Source organism: Oculina patagonica, chromosome 12 (assembly GCF_052425735.1).
Source record: "Oculina patagonica isolate OP01 chromosome 12, crgOcupat, whole genome shotgun sequence".
NCBI classification, from domain to species: Eukaryota; Metazoa; Cnidaria; class Anthozoa; order Scleractinia; family Oculinidae; genus Oculina; species Oculina patagonica.
This window is the reverse complement of record NC_135769.1, coordinates 16,908,915-16,927,308: the sequence shown is the minus strand read 5'-3', so window position 1 is coordinate 16,927,308 and position 18,394 is coordinate 16,908,915. Positions and strand designations below refer to the sequence as shown.

Below are 18,394 nucleotides of genomic sequence, written 5' to 3'. Positions count from 1 at the left end.
GTTTCTATCAATTTTACTGATGTCCTTTGAATTATGCTGTATAAAGGACATTTAAGGCACTTAGTACAACTGTTAAAGAACTCGGACTGATGAAAGGATCCCATTGTTGTCGTATACAAGGTTTGAGTGGTCACTTTAAGGGACCCATTTCTGGCATGTTTCCCAAAAGCAAAGCTATCGCGATGTTCGCAAGAAGTATGAGCTTTTGAAAACTGACCATGTATTGTGACACTTTTGTCTGGAACTTTGAAGTTTCAGCTTCACTCCATTAGCACCGTCCATCATTAAACAACCGTATGGATGAGACTCGCTCTTCCTTCTGTTAAGACAAATCTTTCTGCCAGTGCGAACTAACCGTAGTGCTTGTGGTAGAGTCCGGCACTGCATAACAGAAGAACCGCACTAAAGTGAATCTTCACCAGTAGGATGAAAAAGAAAGAAGCAATCATTCTCCTCTTCGTCAGCATCTAAGGGCAATTGAAATGCCATGAAAATCTTGCAATGTGCAAGCCTCTTGAATATTTACTCTTGGGTATCGAGCTCAAGCACAAGCATACGCACACAAAAAGAACGAACGCCCTCCTTTTTTGTATGGTGTTTTTACGGGGCATAAGCATAAGTAAAAAAGAAGGTTTCTTCTTCTTGTGCTTATGCTTTCTCCTAGTAAGGACAGCGCAAGTAAAATGATTGTGCTGGCTCCTTCTAATCACCTTATGCTTAAGTTTAGGCTTAGTTATGGTTATGCTTCTTCAAGAAGGAAACGTTACCTAATAAAAAGAAAATCTCATTTCTGTTTATGCCGGAGACAACAATATTGCTGATAATATGTCAGTCAAGTCTTATGATTCTGATTATGAATGTAAATAACAATAACAGATTTGTCGAATCCTGGCAGACGAAAGTCAATGCAGTGTTTTATTAACAGAATCTATTTACTCAACGAAACTATGAAAGTTACCAAAAGGTTGTAGATGCCCGATGCAGTTGTACAAATTGAGAACACATCTCTTCATAAAAGATCTCTTGGAAGATGATCTCTTCAGTATTTCTGAACCTGGGGAATGTAAAGTACTATTATAGTCACGTTCCATGAGTGTTTTCTCTCATGAAGGAAATAAATTGTTTAAACCTTGGAAAAGGTCTTGTGCGTTCGTTTCCTGTGTAGAACAACAGTTTGCATGTTCTTCTTTTTCTTCTTCTTCTTTTTACACTTTTCGAGACTCAACAATGTCCATATCCATTCCTGATAAAATATTGGCGAAAAAGCGTTGATCTCTCCCCAAAATCGTATTTTTGAACGTCAAAACAATTTTTCGCCATATATTTTCTTCTAGCGACTTGCAATGTTTGCCCCCTAGCGATCCCAGAATCCTCCACGCAAAACACAGGACCCGATTAGTGGCAAATCATTCATTACAGAGAGTAAACAGGTAACAGATCAGTCACCGCATCTGCGGTGACTGATTGCTCAAGATATCTGAAATATGAGAACTATGAGAAATATGAGAACTGGGAAAGCTTTGGGTGTGTTAGCAACTGTTGAAACGTTGAAGGCTAGTGCAAGTCTTTTACCCAATAGTAACACAGAACCATGTCTGTAGGCAACCAAATGTCTGTAAGCAACCGAATATCTTAATAAATAGATGAAAGCTGTGAGAACTTCCTTTCGAAGTGAGCTTGCAGTAAACATTAATAGATTAACTAGCTCATGTTCACAGCGAAGTTCTGGCCGCAAAGTATTCAGTTCGCCTTAAATCGGGTGAAAAAGTACAGGATGACAGGCAGGATTAGAAAGCGAAACGTTTTTCTGAACGTTAATCCAGACCCGGAACGTTAATCTGCAGATAAAGGGAGAAAAATGTATGGAAAGTTAAAACGTAATTGGAAGCTTTCTAGCACAACCACATCCGTAAAATCTGAAGAGTACAATCCTTTGCTAAGTATCTCTAAGTATCTTTGCTAAGTATCATGAGCTGTTCAGTATTGGATTTGTGAGAAAATTATTTGGTATCAGATTCCGATACTTATAATACAGGCTAAGAAATTTCTTAACGCTGATTGGTTTAAACGAGCTGCATTTATCTCAAATACTTGCCACATTTGGAAGAGAGTAGTATTCAAAGGTTTGGCTTGCCATATTTGGAAGAGAGTGTTAATTTAAGGGCTTTAAATACCATTCTCTTCCAAATATGGCAAGTTTGCCACCCAGTGTAAAAATTGACTCTTAAAAACAAAGAGGGTGGAAAATTCTGTCGTTTGAAGTGTGGACAAAAATGGACATTTCAATAAGATAAGCTGTCAAAGTGCGCGAAAACCTACGAATATGACAAGCAAAAGACTTCTGTGTGGTGTAACTGAGCTGAAAAAAGCTTTCCATTGCTTAAACGTTTCGAAACGAAGCTTCAATGACATTTGCGAATGAGCTACGATCGTCGTGATACACTCAGGTAGAATTAGACATTTGCCTTGTATTATAAACAAATAATAGCACGAGTTGTACGTGGTATAGTACTTGGAATCAATACCACCTTTAATATTTCAAAATTGTCCAAAATTTTACTCGCAGTGTTATTTCCAAATACTACTACAACTCATGCTAATACCTATAGACACTGAACACTGTAAATTCGGAGGGTGTTGCCAACCCGTCAAAATGGCTTCCAAAACCACGATAAGGTCTAGACGTCTAACGTTTTCAAGCCTTAGCTGTGTTTCAAACCCAAACCTCGAATTGAAAGGTTCGAACATTTTCATGGTACTTTCTGCAAAAAAACCTGATTGCATCATTTCCAGTATCTCACTTTAGTACCCCAGATTGGTTTTATTAAGCTGTGTTTTCAAAAGTAGCAAAGTGTAAGAAGTTGCCAAATGAAAGAGAAAATCTAATTTCTGTTAAAACTGTTTTACCGTCAAGATGTCAGTCGGGTTTTATGTTTGATATATCGGCGCATACAGACCAACAAAGAGGGCCAAGTTGCCGATAAATAAGGTCTGTGCATTCTGAATGTAAAAAACAATAATAGATTTGCCGAATCTTGGCAGACGGAATTCAATACACTGTTTCATTAACAGCATGTATTTACTTAATGAAAAGATGAAAGTTACCAAAAGGCTATCGATGTCCAGTGCAATAATAAAGTTCTATACAAATTGAAAACACATCTCTTTATAAAAGACCTCTTGAAACGTTCAGTCCTAAACCTGGGGAGTGTATAATATTATGACAACGTTTTATGAGTGTTTTCCTTCTTGGCAGGAAGTAAATTGTATAAACCTTGACAAGGGCCGTATGCATTCGTTTCCCGTGCACAATAACAGTTTGCATGTGTAGAACTTCTTATTTAAGGCTTTTTGTCTTGCGAAAATGAAAAATCCAATTAAAACTCCGCAAGATGGCAAAGTAATCAAAACTGCCTATTCTTACGGAGATAGAAAAAAAGGAAAATGCTATTTGTATTAATAGTTTCCTGAACATTTTTATAGAAGAAAAGGCGCTCATCTGCATGTTGTCAAAGGCTTGGTCGAAAATTTCGTTGTTTAATGAAATCCAGAAACAATAGCTATCACGAAAAAAAACTCGTCACGAACTTTGCTTACAAATTGTGCCAACTGATCGTGAAGTCAAGCAATAGCGAAATAAAAGATAATTAAAAAAAATATATAACAGATGTGAATTCAGCATCAAAATAAAAGATAAATAAGGACTGCTGAGCAATAACGAATCTCATCATTTCTTCATTTGTTTTCCGCCTTTTGTTAAGTGTTGATTGGAACCTGAGTCAATTGCAGTCCTTCTCAAATAAAAACAAACAAACGGTCAACTTCAAGTGAGAAAATAATGATAAAATTTAGGCTTTTTGTAAATTGCGAGGCGAAAGGGTTTTAAAAGTCGTGAATTAGTCTAAACCAAAGCATTGTATCATTGAAGACTTTCCTTCACCAACACAGTGCTTTCCAAGTCGAACTGAACCATTTACCGTCATTGGTGAAATCGTAAGTAGGCTCCATTGCACAATTTCTCCTCGTTGTTACTTTCGGACGAGTGATTACTTTTCGGTTGGAAAAAAAATTGTACCTTAAATGACGCTGATCCAGCTTAATAGAATTAGTATTTCCAAAGGCTGGAGGGAGTTATAAGAGGATCTCCTTACGATGTTAACTTGAATTTCTCACCAGAACACAGTAATGTATTAGCAATAAGGACCACCTAACATACACATAACGTGGAAGACATGATGGCCTAATGGTTAGCGAGCGGTGCGGGTTAGAGCCCTGCCCGGGGTCATTGTGTTGTTTTCTTGGGCAAGATACCTCACTCTCACAGTGCCTCTCTCCACCCAGGTGTATATAAATGGGAAGCGGCGAATTAATGCTGGGAGTAACCCTGCGATTTACAAGTATTCCATCTAGCTGAGAGCAGAAATACACATGTTCGCTTAATGCTACAGAAACCGAAATAATCTACGGCGGTATGGGCCACTTTGCTCGAACGTAGACTTTATATTTTGACATATAGGGATTCGTTATTCGTTCGTATTCTTCGATCAAATAAAGAACAAACGTTATGAGATCAGTAAGCCTGCGTAGCTGGCGGTATTGGTGGGTTTTTGCGGCTTCCCCGCTAGCTTGCTTGTGCGCGCTTAAAACCCAACAATTCTATAATCTCCTGACAGATATGTTATTTTTATTGTCTAAAATCAAGAGAAAATAAGGTAAAATCGATGTACTCGGATTAGATATGTAGGTGCGTTTCTGCTGAGTGTGCAATCTCTGCACTGATTGCATTTAGTGAAAAAGCTATAATTAATCTATCATTATGTGTTTTCACTTACAGCTGAGAGTGACTCTGAATTCTTGTTAAGATGATATTTATCGTGGCGTTATCAATCCTTGTACTTATATCCCTGGTGGGCAACACGTTGGTCATTTTTACTGTCCTCATCAACAAGCCCATGCAGACTACACTAAATTATCTACTGGTGAACTTAGCTGTCGCCGACATGACATTCGCCTTGTTCATAGGAATTCAGTACGTTATGATGCCATTCATTGCCCACCCCGAAGGACAGACAAGCCGATACCTGTGTAGATTTGTCACAGACGGAGCTATAGCGTGGGTTGGTGCTGCTGTATCCATCCTGTGCTTGGTCTACATCGCTGTTGAACGCTACTTTGCCATTATTCATCCGCTTCGCCAGCGCGGTAGATTTACAAGGCGACGTCTGAAAGTCTTCATCGTCCTTGGATGGAGTTTTGCTATTTTGATGAACATACCTGGCTTCGTTGACACCAGCTATTATCAACCCGACCTACGTTTTTGCAAAAGTGACGGTAACTTTGGCTACGTGGAGGCCAAAATAGGCAGTCTGGTTTGGATGGTTCTAGCAGGCATAATCCCTGTAAGCATCATGGCATACATGTATACCAGAGTAGTGCAGCACTTGTGGTTCAAGCCAGTCGAGAATTTGGAAGCTTCCCAGAGGGCTTCGCAACGGTATCGAAAGCAAGTTACCATAACACTGATTACGGTCAGCGTGATCTACGCAGTCTCCTGGATTCCGAACTTGATAGCTTACGTCATTACATTCTGGGGTGGAGAGGTTAATGGTTCGTGGTACGACAAGAGTTTTACATTATTAGCCACCTTCAACTGCTGTATTAATCCGGTGTTGTACAGCATGCGGATGAAAAGCTTCCGTGAACATTTCCGTTATATGTTGTTGTGCAAGAAAAGTCACACAGCCAGAGGACAGGCAGCTGTTGTGCGTATTGGGCCTACAACAGGGCAACCAATCATTGGATCTGGGCACTCTTCGCGTAACACAACAGAACAACCAGTCTCATTTTCTTCAGCATTCAAACAAGAGATGGTCAAGACAGCAATCGCACTTAACGAAGCGAGTTCCAGAAGAAAAATTTTGACATTTTCAGGCGTTGCGGCCACATGCACAGCAATTACAGAGCGTAATGAAGAAACAGGGGCCGCGGGGGCCGCGGGGACCGCGGGGGCCACGGGGACTGAGTTCTCAACTTGTCTGCAGGAATATGTGAGAACTGAGGAAGCTTTAGGTGCTTTAGCAACCATCGAAACTTTGAAGGCTAATGCAAGAGTACAATCCAACAAGACGCCTAAAGCTTAATGCTTAAAACCGGGCGGTTGATGTTTAACTACTTTATTAGACAAGTACAGCAAAAACTTTTAAAACACCATTTAATTTATATTGAGTAACACGCAAGTCTGTGGATTGCTTGTCCATGCTTGGACAAATTCCTGCTTAGGCTTTCAAATTTTTATTTTTCTTCCGAATACTGAATAACGTAGGTATTGAAAACGTTTTGTGTGCAATCTTGAATAAATGAACTCAAACCAGTTAAATGGCAGTACAAATGATCTCCGACCGAAACAAACAAACAATTTCGTTAAAAACTAAGACGCGTTTTTACATGTAAACAGTTTTTAAAAAGGTACCACACCAAAAAAATGGGAATAAGAACAAGATAAGAAAGCTTTTCAGCTTTCAAACATGCAAGCTCTTTACGTCAATTTTGGGAAGCAGTCACGCAAACGCAAGTTCTTGATTGCGTGATTCATTGCAGGTCATTTCTCCATCGCCGTTCGGTTCCGACTGAAACTCAAAACCCTTGAATGAAAAACAAAAAATATACATTTTATATTCCTCGCTAAAAAGAGCGGAGTAACCAGAAAATTACAGTATTGGCTCCTGCTCGAATAAAACGAGTAACATAAATAATAAAATAAAAAAAACGAATAAAACGAGTCAAATATAAAGAATAACAGAAAAATTTCTAAACAAAATTACAAAAGAAAATAAAAAGACTAAAAAAGGGCATGCATTAGACCACATGTATTAGATAACAGATGCTGTTAAAAATCTCAACTAAATGTGAAAAAAAGATTCAAGATGAGGCGAAGAAACATTTGAATTGCATTAAAAATTTTGAATCCTTAAAAGCCGTGAAAATACTGATGCCGTGATAAAATTTAATTAATTATACGCGCCGAAGGGCAAGTTTTCATTTTTGCCGTCTATTATTTCACACGATGGCTTTACTGATTTACATTCCATTCTAGTTTGAAGAAACTATTATATTATTACTTTGCATTTCCATTTTGTTTTATGAGTTCTTGAAAAGTGTGCAAGTAAAGTTTTTACATCAAGAACAAAATAAGGTTCTTTTGTTGTGTAAACATTCAATTCGTCTGTGACACACGACTTTGTCGGCCCAACTGTACACGGATGGAAATAGACAAAATGGACACAATTCTTGCTAAATGAAAAGCATCTTCAAAGTAGAGCCTGGAGCCGTTTTTAAATGCAGGAGCTTGCTGCAAAAACATTGCGTGACTGATGTAAAAAAAGCTTCGACCTCAGCGACCTGTCGAAACAATCACCGGTTTCGGACTCCAGAACTCGCTTGAGTCGAACGCTTGAATAAAAACACAAAAATATATCTTTCACGTTTAACAGAAATCGGGGTATTAGATAAAATTTTAATTGCTCCTGCTGAGTAAATATCAAAAGTGCGGGATCTAAATCCTGGCCAAGAAAGCGGCCGAGTGAACTACTACGACAAATAACGCAAATATGTAAACATCAACACGGTGCCTCAATCTATAAATAGATGCCGTGTTCGTTTCAAAAGCCTAAAAAGGCAACTATTAAATACAAACGTGAAAAAATAAAAAAGAAACATGAAAACGTTTTAGATGAATTTTAATTCAAGATGGGGTCAAGAAACATTTTAAAAGGCAAAAAGATTTAGAAAATTTCAAAAACGTGAAATTTTGCATGCAGTGGTAGAATTTAATTACATGTATTAAATTACCCGCGCCAAGATTTCATTTTCATTTTGCAGACCATTTGTTTTACTTGCTGGCTTTGCGGATCCCTTCACAAATACCATCATAGTTCGTAGAAATACTATACATTACCATTTTGTTGACTGAAGTCTTGGGAAGTGTGTAAGTAAAGCTTTTACATCAAGAACAAAAATAAGATTATTTCGCTGTGCAAACATTCAATCGTCTCTGATACGCGACTTTGCCGGCTCAACTGTACACGGATGAAAATGGACACAATTTTTTCTATTAAATGAAGAGCATCTTCAAAGTAATCCGGCTCAAAAATTCTCTGGCTACCAGCCCTTTTTTTAAAAGCAGTTATGCATGAAGCTTGCTGCAAAATCATTGCGTGACTGACGTAGCAGTTTTCAAAAAAACTGAAATAATAATTGCTTGGACGTGTCAAAAAAATCACCGGTTTCGCAAACCAGTACTCAAACACTTGAATAACACAAAAATATATATTTCACGCTTAAGAGAATTGAGGGTATTAGATAAAATTTAAAATAGGAGAGTGATTTAATAGCTTCTGCCGAGTAAACATCAAGGGTGCGTGATTTGAATCCTGGCAAAGAAAGTGGCCGAGCGGGTCTGGAACGATTTACCGACAAGACTACTACTACGACGACGACGAAAAAATTCCGGGCGATTTATGAACCGGGCCGGCCCAGTCTCCCCGCCCGGTTAATAATAACACAGAAACAAGTCTGTAAGCAACCTAATTTCGCAACAAGTAGATGATAGCTCTAGGAATGTCTTTTCTAACTGAGTTCGCAATGAACATTACACACATTAACTTGCTCATGTTCCCAGCGAAGTTTTCGCTGGGAAGTATTGAGTGCGCCTTATATCGAGTAAAAAAGTTGACGTCATTTTTATTGATTTATGTTTTTGCTGTAACTCTGTCCATTTTTACTCAACTCCGAAATTCATAAAATAACCTTCAACTTTTTTTCACACACATGGTGAACTCGTAGCAGTGACTCTCAGGAGTATATGTTATCACTAGCAGACCGTAAAAAATGGAGGTTTATTCACTCTAAACGTTTCTTGATTGTTTCTTGAGCTTTCTTGATTGTGTTAGTTTACAAAGATGTCCCTTTTAAAGGCCCTAAACGATACGGGAAAACAGTACAACGACATTCCAAGACTACTGACTGAATTTCCTCGTTTGCTGCTCCTGACTTAATAGTGAAATTTTTACAGTGTTGTGTGAAACGCTACAAACTATAATCTGAACAAAAAGTTTCTTTCTACATGCTCTATAAATTGTAAGTTTTTTGTATTGTTGTTCATGCTAAGAAACAGGCCTTTAGTCCTGTAACATCGAATAATACAACAAATTTTCTATCTTCTACCCGAAGACTGAATTATGCTCAATCATTTAAGCAGGCAGTATACAAAGAAACCATTCTTTCGGCATTTATGACAGTTAAAGTTTTGAGTAAATACGAAGTGTCCTGAAGATTCATGGGTTTTCAGGTTATGTTACAGTGTATAATTCCTCATAATCCCACTCAATGAGGACCTGACTGGACCTTGAGAAAGAACCTGAAGATCGCAGAGACAGCGCTCGAGTTGTGTATTTGTGCACGACTCTAACACAGTGGTACAGCGCACGAATAAATTGAGATAAAGTAGCAAACACCACAAGGATGCAAGCTACAGCTGGCAGCAGACCAAGCACAACAATCTCGATCCACTGCAAAACACGGACAAAGCTTTCACTGGGTTCAGAAGGCTTTAGTCCCTCTGAGAAATAAGCAACTTCAGCTAAACTGAATGTACAAATGGTAACCAGGCTAAACAGAGAAAGGGTTTCGCAGAAGTTGGCTTTGCGGTTGCGAAATGGCCTCGACCACAGATGATGCAGCAGAATCAAAACACCTACACAGTCCAGGCATACGAACCGTATCATTGGATCGGTAGAAAAAGTATGAATGGTCAGCAAAATAAATCTTCGACCAGTCAGTACACTTTCCCAGTACAACGTACCATCCTTGCCATAAGAAGGAGGCCGGGATGGGTCATGGAGAACCTTCTTGATTTCTTCTGTATCGTTGGAATTTCCACCAAGCAGTTCGAATTGGTTTCCATTCGCTCTCATCTTACAATACCGAAACAGCCAGATAAGGAGAAAAGGCAGAGGAAAAGCACATGATATTAAAAATTCCTTGGCCGACACTCTGTTTTTGGAAAGCATCAGTCACCCCCAGAAAATCACCAGCACGAGGGGAATGACAAACACCACTATGAAGACAATGAACAGGTACTGCCACCACTGCCAACACTCAATGTTGCCATCCACAAACAAGCGCCAGTCCTGCCCAATAGGAACGCAGTGCATAAGCTTAAGGGTTGTATCTGCAAGTGTTTCGTATCCAAGTAACAATGTTTCCAAAGCCACAGCCATGTACAATGCTAGTGATGAATTTGGAAGGTAAAAGGACTTACTTATGCCTCGATGAATAACATAGATGGAACCAATAGAAAGCGATGTTGCCAGAAACTTTAAGCACATGAACAGTTCTTTGGTGACGGCATTGAGGCCAGGAAACGGACACCCAATGCTACCGTCCATAGTTTTTACCTGGAAATTAAAAACCGCAATAACCGGTGGAATGAAAGGAACCATGTGGAGGGTTTTCTCCGGGGACTTGATCAATACCAGCTCGGCAACTTGATAAAAGTAGAAGACGATCTTTAGATACCCGGCATCGTGTTTGTCATTGCTGTCGTCATCGTTTGATGACACCTGTCTATTGTCGCCACCTTCGGATGTTCTTATAAACCACATGCTCTGCCGATATAACATTGAGATTATAGGAGGTTTAAAGACGACGTAAATGGCAAAGACCACGACGTAGATAAATGTCGCCATCCAAAACCAGTGATCGTTGCATTCCTCTTTCTTCCTGCAGGATGTAGAATACAAGGCTTCACTGTATCCGTCAAAACATTGGCCACACAACACGCCTGACCGTCTGCCATGACAACCATTATATGAAAAATGATTAGGATGGTTTGGATGGTTGCAGTATTCAAGTGGGCATGGAACAAATTGCAGATTTGCTGGTCTTGTTGGAATGTGGTAACCCCAAAAGTTCTCTTTGTCTACAATGTTTCCAATTTGACAAGTTGCTCCATAAGGGCATTTAAGGCACCTAGTACCATTGTTGATATTTAAACCTTTGGTAGATCCTCTCTATAGACTGTAAAAACCATCAGGACACTCTTTGCAAAATAACTTGATGTAATTGACGTTTATCCAACATGTTTTACTTCCCTTGACAAATTCAAAGCCATCTTGTTTTGTAATTTTCTCCAGATTGATCTGCTTTCCAGTTGGACATTGCAGGAAGGACGATTCATCGATGTTTATAGAACTGCTCTTTGTAGTTGCAAATATTGGATAAAATTTCCTGTTGACGCTTGCTGTAAAGGATGAGTTCTTTATTGTCAAATAACCAGCGCTTTCCGATCGCAGGAAACAGCCATAGCTTGAAACAGTAGAGAGTCTCTTCAAACTTGTTTGGGTAAAGGTGCTGTTCTCGATGATGAGACGTCCGTAGCCTGTCTTCATATAGACGTAACCTCCCAGAGTTACTCCCTCATTGTTTTTAAAGATACAGTTTCTGAACCTCACGGTGATGAAATTACACTTTTGTCCGCAGACCTGATTGACAATACAACGGAATACATTGGAGAAAAGTCACACAAAACAGTCAAATTCCTATGTCAAAGTGTAAGCTGATGAATTTGACCGTGTTTTAAATAAAGATTATCCATCCATCCATCCACTGTGCTGTCAGAAACCCTCCACTTGAAATCCAGAGATATGTAAATATTTTAAAGTGTGTATTATTATAAACTGTACAGTGATTTGGATAAAGTTCATTAAAATTTTACTCCCTCTTGAAAAATTGAACCAATAAATTATGAAAGATGACGACTTTTTCAAAACTTTATGTGAGAAAAACGTCTGAGGTCTTCAGTTGTAACAGCTGTGATTTTAAGTTAATTTTTCCTTGCGAAAGAGTATATTTTCAATCGATCGTAAATGACCTTGACCTGATAGCTCCAATATAACAAATTTTCCCGCTGAACAAGTTAATTCTCGTTTAAATAAGCCTGAGACAGATAAATTATTTTCCGTGTTTATTTCTTGGCCAATATAGTGATACCCATTGCCGTTCATCTAGATATGCTCTACAGATTTGGAAAAACCCATTTCGTTTTAGATTGTGGGATGCCTTCCAAAGATCAGATATAAAAGCTACAAGACGGGGGAATGAATTACACATATCTCTTAGAGCTGAGCGCTCTAACCGGCCTTTTGTCCATCTTAGAAAGAGAGCGTTGTCCAATTTTGCAACTCCTGGTTAAGCATACGAGCTTCAGTGATACGGGAATAAAGAACAAGTGATTACAAAAGAGATCGAAATGGAGTAGCCAAACATGTGCATGCTGAAGAAAGACTTGTCGCTGGGTAATTAAATCCCAGCCTCCCTTGATTTGTTTTCACAAGGAAGTGAAAGTCATTCAAAATTACGTACTCTAACGCTGCATCAATATAATATATTCAAAGTCATCATTTCGAGTGGTCGCTGTCTTTCCCAAGAAATAAAGTGGCAACTGCCAAAGGGCAACCATTATATGATGCAATAACCGCGCGTTCACAGAGATGTATTTGTTACTGGGCTTCCATTTGATAAAAACAGTTTATTTGTTTCTTTTACTTGTGAGCCAAACTGGTAAGTAAGCGTGTGAGTGTCGTGGCTTATGATCTTCATTTATTTGTTATATATGATCAGTTTAGATTTCAGTCAGTATTATTTGAACAAGGACAGTCGCAACTGAACTCGATCACACCAAACTAAATTGTTTTTTCGATGACAATATACGAATTCATTTTACGAGTCTCCACATAATTTTTTATTAACCAGCACATTGTTAAAAGCAATTCACAACCATTTCTATTTCGTGAATACTTTCTCTATTTTCACGACGTAAATGCTTGACTTAATATTGATATTTTGCGACGAAAGTTTGAAATGTAAACTGTTTTGGAATGGAAAGAAGGTCATGTAGAGCGCACGCAGAGGCATGCACGATTCAGCCCCCCTTATTGTAGCATTTTGATGTACTCGATGGTAGCCATGCCAAAATCAAAGCGAAACCCTTTCTTACGACGTTGTCTTGCTTTGTAGAGCAACCAGGATGAGCGGCAACGGATATTGATGTATTGGTCAAGAAATTAACACGGAAAATAATAATTTTTTTTGTCCCTTGGTTGTACAGAAATTAATCTTCCCGTTTGCTGTTAATGGAATAATTTGTTATATTGGAACTACAGGGCCAATTTCAGATTTGATCATTCAAAAATACTCTGTAGGGCAAGGAAAATAAAAATAACTAATAACTGCCACAAATCTTTCGAGAAAAAGTAAAAGCTTATGAACTGCATATATGCCACTGTACAGGTAAGGGTGATGATGTGTAACAAATTCCTTTGTTACACAATGTTTCCATTTCAAAACAGTTTACATTTCAAAATTTCTTCGCAAAATATCAATATTAAGTCAAGCATTTACGTCGTGAAAATAGAGAAAGTATTCACGAAAGATGTGTAACAAATTCCTTCGTTCAAACAATGATCACCTGCGACTGCAGAGACCAGTCTTTAAGACCAAGAATTACGGTGGGCGCGCTTTTTCATCTTGCGCGCCAACATTGTGGAACAGTCTCCCGCTTGATGTGAGTAGTGCTCCATCGGTTGACACTTTAAAAACCAAGCTTAAAACGTTTTTATTCAATAATGATCTTTAGTATTTTTTTTTCTTTTCTTTTTTAATGAATTTTAGTATTTTATATAAATTTTAGTATTTTTAATGAACTTTAGATTTTAAGAATTTAGTATTTTTTATCCTATTGTAATTTTAAATATTTTTACTTGTAATGCACTAGAAATAAATTATTATTATTATTGTTATCAAGTGGGGGTCTTTTTCTGCATGACATAGGAATGTTTCAGCTTCGTTTTGGTCTCCAATGAATTTTGTTGTATTACAACCTTTTACGACCTTTTACCGCAGAAGCAAATTTAAGTTTGCGAAGAAAGTTAAGGAATTGTTACGTATTATGCGTTTTCATGACATTTTGATTTCCCATAGGTGCTGACAACGAAAGAAATGACTGCCTGTTTGTTTCCCACCTTACCGGCGAAGACTCACCTTATTGCGGTTCTTCTGTTACACCATGCCAGACTTTTCCACATGCACTACGGCTAGTTCGCGATGGCGGCAAGATTTGCCTCGACGGAAGGAACAGCGCATTACAACCATATGGCTGTTTAACACTGGACGGAGGTCCTAATGCAGTAGAGCGGGTAATAATACAGAAAAGCATCACAATACAAGGTCAGTACGCGGAGGCCCATATTTCCTGCGAAAATCCAAATGATCTTAATTTTGCTACACTTGCAACAGCTGGCCTTCTCAAGATAACACTCTCAAACCTTGTATTCAACAACACTGGAGTCATCCTTCGTTACGTGTGCGCCTTTAATGTCGTCATTACCAAATGCAGGTTTATGAACTGCCCGTATGGTGTTGGCATGCAACAAGAAGAGTCATTTGCACTTGCCTACCAGAAATCGACTCTTGCGGTCACCGATAGCGAATTCTGGTACAACGGAATCTCTATATTAGTCAACTTATCTAACGAGTTCTTCAATTTCACGATCTTTAGATGCCTTTTCCAGGGCAAAAAGGGACGGTCTAAAGTTACATCAGAGGATAGAAATACAACAGGTGCCGTGTACATCGTTTCAAGAACTTTGAGAAGGCTTCCGGGGATAAGAGTCGTTGGATCCATCACTGATTCTATTTTCCGAGAGCTTGGCCACGAGGACAACGGCTTTGCTTTCTCGGTAAGAATTCGACACGATTTAAGCGATGGAAATTTGACAATATTCAACACTTCGTTTTTAAATAACGAGAATTCCGTTTTTGTACACGGTGGATTTGGCTTAAGATTGACTAAAGCGACCATCAATTCCACGTATGGATACGCAATAACGGCCAGTGGTCCTCCTAAAACAACATCTACAGCACAGGGAATAAAAGTTTTCCTCGATGATTGCCTCTTGGCAGACAACAGAATTGGCGTAAGGATGTCAACCACCTCTTGTTTGGGTCACCAGTACCTTTGTTCAACGAGCGACCAAACACTTGTAGTAAGAAATAGTCTTTTTCTTAGAGGTCGGAAAACACGAGACTCTGAGGCTGATGCCATCAGATTTGCAGTATTACGTCCAACGCAAATAAAGAGTTCAGAACCAAAACCAAATCAAAAGCTATATTTGTTATCGGACTTTGAAGCAATTTTAGTTCTTGAAAACGTTACCTTTCAAGAATTACACGGATGTGCACTGTCTGTTGAAGCAGACAAGAATGTGCATGGGCTGATTTCCGTTAAGAACTGCAAGTTTGTTAACAACTCTCAGTTTGTATATCGTATGGTCGAACGAGCAACCATACGAATCGAAATAAAAGACGAAGACCCGCCAAAATGCCGCCAACAAAAATGGAGCAACAGTAGTGAATTCATATGGAAGAAGAAATTTCGGTTGCCGGTGAAATTTGAAGATAGCATATTTGAAGGCAACGTCGGTGTCTCTGGAGCTTTACAGTTCATGAATGGCAATGTCACCATCAAAAACTGTCGTTTTAAAAACAACGAGGGATTAACTTCGGGAGGTCACGTGTTGATGAAAACTGGCTACGGTAGACTTAACATTGTGAATAGCTCATTTCTTCAAACAGGTCTGAAACGACCATCAAAGGGAAAACAACGAGTTTCTAGTTATGGCTGTTTTCTTCGCTCTGAGAGTGCTGGCCCTGTCACCATTGAAAGTTCATCCTTTACAGCAAGCGTCGATAAGGAATTCTACGACCCACTCTTTGTAGCTACTAAGTGCAGTTCAATGAACATTGATACCTCTTCCACTCTACTGTGCCCATCGGGAAGGCGAATGAAACGCGAAGAAATTGTAAAAAGAGCCGGTTTTGAAATTGTGAAGGATAGTGACACATGTTGGACCAACGTCAATTACGTCAAGTTGTTCTGTGAAAAGTGTCCCGATGGTTTCTATACTCTGCAGAGAGGATCGACTAATGGTTTAAATATCAACAAGGAAACCGATTGCCAGAAATGTCCATACGGAGCGACTTGTCAAAATGGAAGAATTGTAGCCAAAGAGAACTTTTGGGGATTTAACGTGTCACCAAAACTATCACGTCTGCAATTTATTCCTTGTCCAATGGAATACTGCAAACCTCCAACCCATTCTGATCATTACATTTACAATGGTTGTCATGGTAGCAGGTCAGGCGTGTTGTGTGGCCAGTGCTCTAATGGATACAGTGAAGTCCTATACTCCACGTCATGTAGAAAACAGGACAAATGCAATGATCATTGGTTCTGGATGGCAAGCTTAATCTACGTCATGGTCTTTGCACTCTACGTCGTCTTTAAGCCTCCTATTTTCTCTTTGTTATATCGGCAGAGTCTATGGTTTAGGAAGGCAACAGAAACTGGTCGAACTCAGGTGTCACCAAACGAAGACAACAGTGATAAACACGATGCCGGGTATCTGAAGATCGTCTTCTACTTCTATCAAGTTGTCGAACTGGTGATGGTCGAGTCCCCCGAGATTGCTCTTCACATGGTTCCCATCATTCCACCGATCATTGCGCTTTTTAATTTCCAGGTAAAAACTATGGACGGAAGTATTGGCTGTCCATTTCCTGGTCTCACTGCCGTCACCAAAGAGCTGTTCATGTGCTTAAAATTTTTGGCAACATTGTTTTCCATTGGTTCCATCTATGCTATCCATCGAGGCATAAGTAAGTCATTTTACATCACACCCCCATCATTGGCATTGTACCTGGCTGTGGCTTTGGAAACATTGTTACTTGGGTACGAAACACTTGCAGATACAACCCTCAAGCTCATGCACTGTGTGCCTATAGGGCAGGACTGGCGCCTGTTTGTGGACGGCAACATTCAGTGTTGGCAGTGGTGGCAATACCTGTTCATTGTCTTCATAGTGGTGTTCGTCATTCCCCTGGTGCTGGTGCTTTTCTGGGGATCACTAATGCTTTCCAATGACAACATGTCGGCCAAGGAATTCTTGATATCATGTGCATTTCCTCTGCCTTTTCTCCTGATCTGGCTCTTTCGTTATTGTAAGAAGAGGCGGAGTGCCAACCAACTTGAACCGTCCAATTCTAATACCAACCATACAGAAGAAATCAAGAAGGTTCTCCATGATTCATTCCGGCCTTCCTCCGATGGAGAGCATGGCACGTTGTACTGGGAAAGTGTACTGACTGGTCGAAGGCTGATCCTGCTGATTATTCATACTTTTGTCGTAGACCCTATGATACGCTTTCTCTGCCTGGATTGCGCATGTTTTATAATTCTGCTACATCACGTCTCTTCGAGGCCATTCCGCAACCGCATAGCGAACATCTGTGAAAGTATTTCTCTAGTAAGCCTAGTTGTCATTTGTACGTTCAATTTAGCGGCAGCAACTTACATCTCCGAAGGACTAGAGCCCAGTGGACCAATTAAAAACATTTTCCAAACAGTGCAGTGGATTGAGATTGCTTTGCTCGGCCTGCTACCAGCTGCAGCGTGCATCCTTGTGGTGTTTGCTGCTTTATCTCAAGTTGTTCGCGTTCTGTACCACTGCATCAGAGTCCTGCACAAATGTGCAACTCTAGCGCTATCTCTGGGTTCCTCTTCGAGATCCCAACAGCTCTTGATTAATTGGGATGATGAAGAGCTAGACATTGTAGCGTAAACTTATATTGTTGCATTTTAATGGCATTGTTTTGTTCTAGCCTTTACTAAATACTATAGGACTCGATCCTCTAAATTACGAGATATTTACATGTTTTGTTTCTTGTACTAGTCGCGTACGTTTGGACAAAATCAAGTGATTTTCTGTTAAAGTTTATTGCGTAGAATAAACGTAACGAAAGTGCAAGCCTTATAATTTATTGTATTGTATTCCAGTTCGGGAGCTACTTGACTTGCTAAGATGCAATCACACACAAGTCATTGTTACCAACACGTTTTAATCTTGTTCAGAACTTAATAAATGTTTCTAATGTTACCAACTTAAAACGTATAATGGAAAGTTTGGCTCCATAAAAGATGAATGTACACAATCCTTAGAATTTGTAGGAAGAAAGCAGTACCGTATGTGCTTCTATTTTTTCCTTTCACATTTACGAAGGTTGGTGAGAAGCTCTTTAATATATATTTTGGAGAGCAAAACTTTCATGTTTTCGTTCGTCACCCAAACTGCATCCAGGCCGTTCCGTTGACCGCGGGCAAGATCGGAAAATTCGGCCCTCGCCCGGAACCAATCAGATTTCAGGATTCGGTTTATCTTGCCCGCTCGCGCTGAAAAAAAAAAAAAAAACACGTTATTCCTGCGAAAGTTGCGATGAAACA

General features: G+C 39.3%; 2 protein-coding genes and 1 pseudogene across 3 annotated transcripts; 2 read left to right on the top strand and 1 right to left on the bottom strand.

Moving 5' to 3' along the window:
- Window positions 1-3,940: 3,940 nt before the first annotated feature.
- On the top strand, window positions 3,941-6,140 carry LOC144633444 (allatostatin-A receptor-like). Its single transcript, XM_078492316.1, has 2 exons — window positions 3,941-3,993; window positions 4,835-6,140. The coding sequence occupies exon 2, from the start codon at window positions 4,863-4,865 to the stop codon at window positions 6,138-6,140; it is 1,278 nt and encodes a 425-aa protein (XP_078348442.1). The 5' UTR covers window positions 3,941-3,993; window positions 4,835-4,862.
- A 3,011-nt stretch (window positions 6,141-9,151) lies between these two features.
- Window positions 9,152-12,208, bottom strand: LOC144633443 (uncharacterized; annotated as a pseudogene).
- Window positions 12,209-12,497: 289 nt separating this feature from the next.
- LOC144633132 (uncharacterized) lies at window positions 12,498-17,898 on the top strand. Of its 2 annotated transcripts, none has more exons than XM_078491928.1 (2): window positions 12,498-12,618; window positions 14,038-17,898. In XM_078491928.1, the coding sequence occupies exons 1-2, from the start codon at window positions 12,549-12,551 to the stop codon at window positions 17,733-17,735; spliced, it is 3,768 nt and encodes a 1,255-aa protein (XP_078348054.1). In that variant the 5' UTR covers window positions 12,498-12,548; the 3' UTR covers window positions 17,736-17,898. The 2 variants fall into 2 exon arrangements, with proteins under 2 accessions (XP_078348054.1, XP_078348055.1); XM_078491929.1 differs by lacking the exon at window positions 12,498-12,618 and having other exon boundaries at window positions 14,211-14,283; window positions 14,453-17,898.
- Window positions 17,899-18,394: the final 496 nt, after the last annotated feature.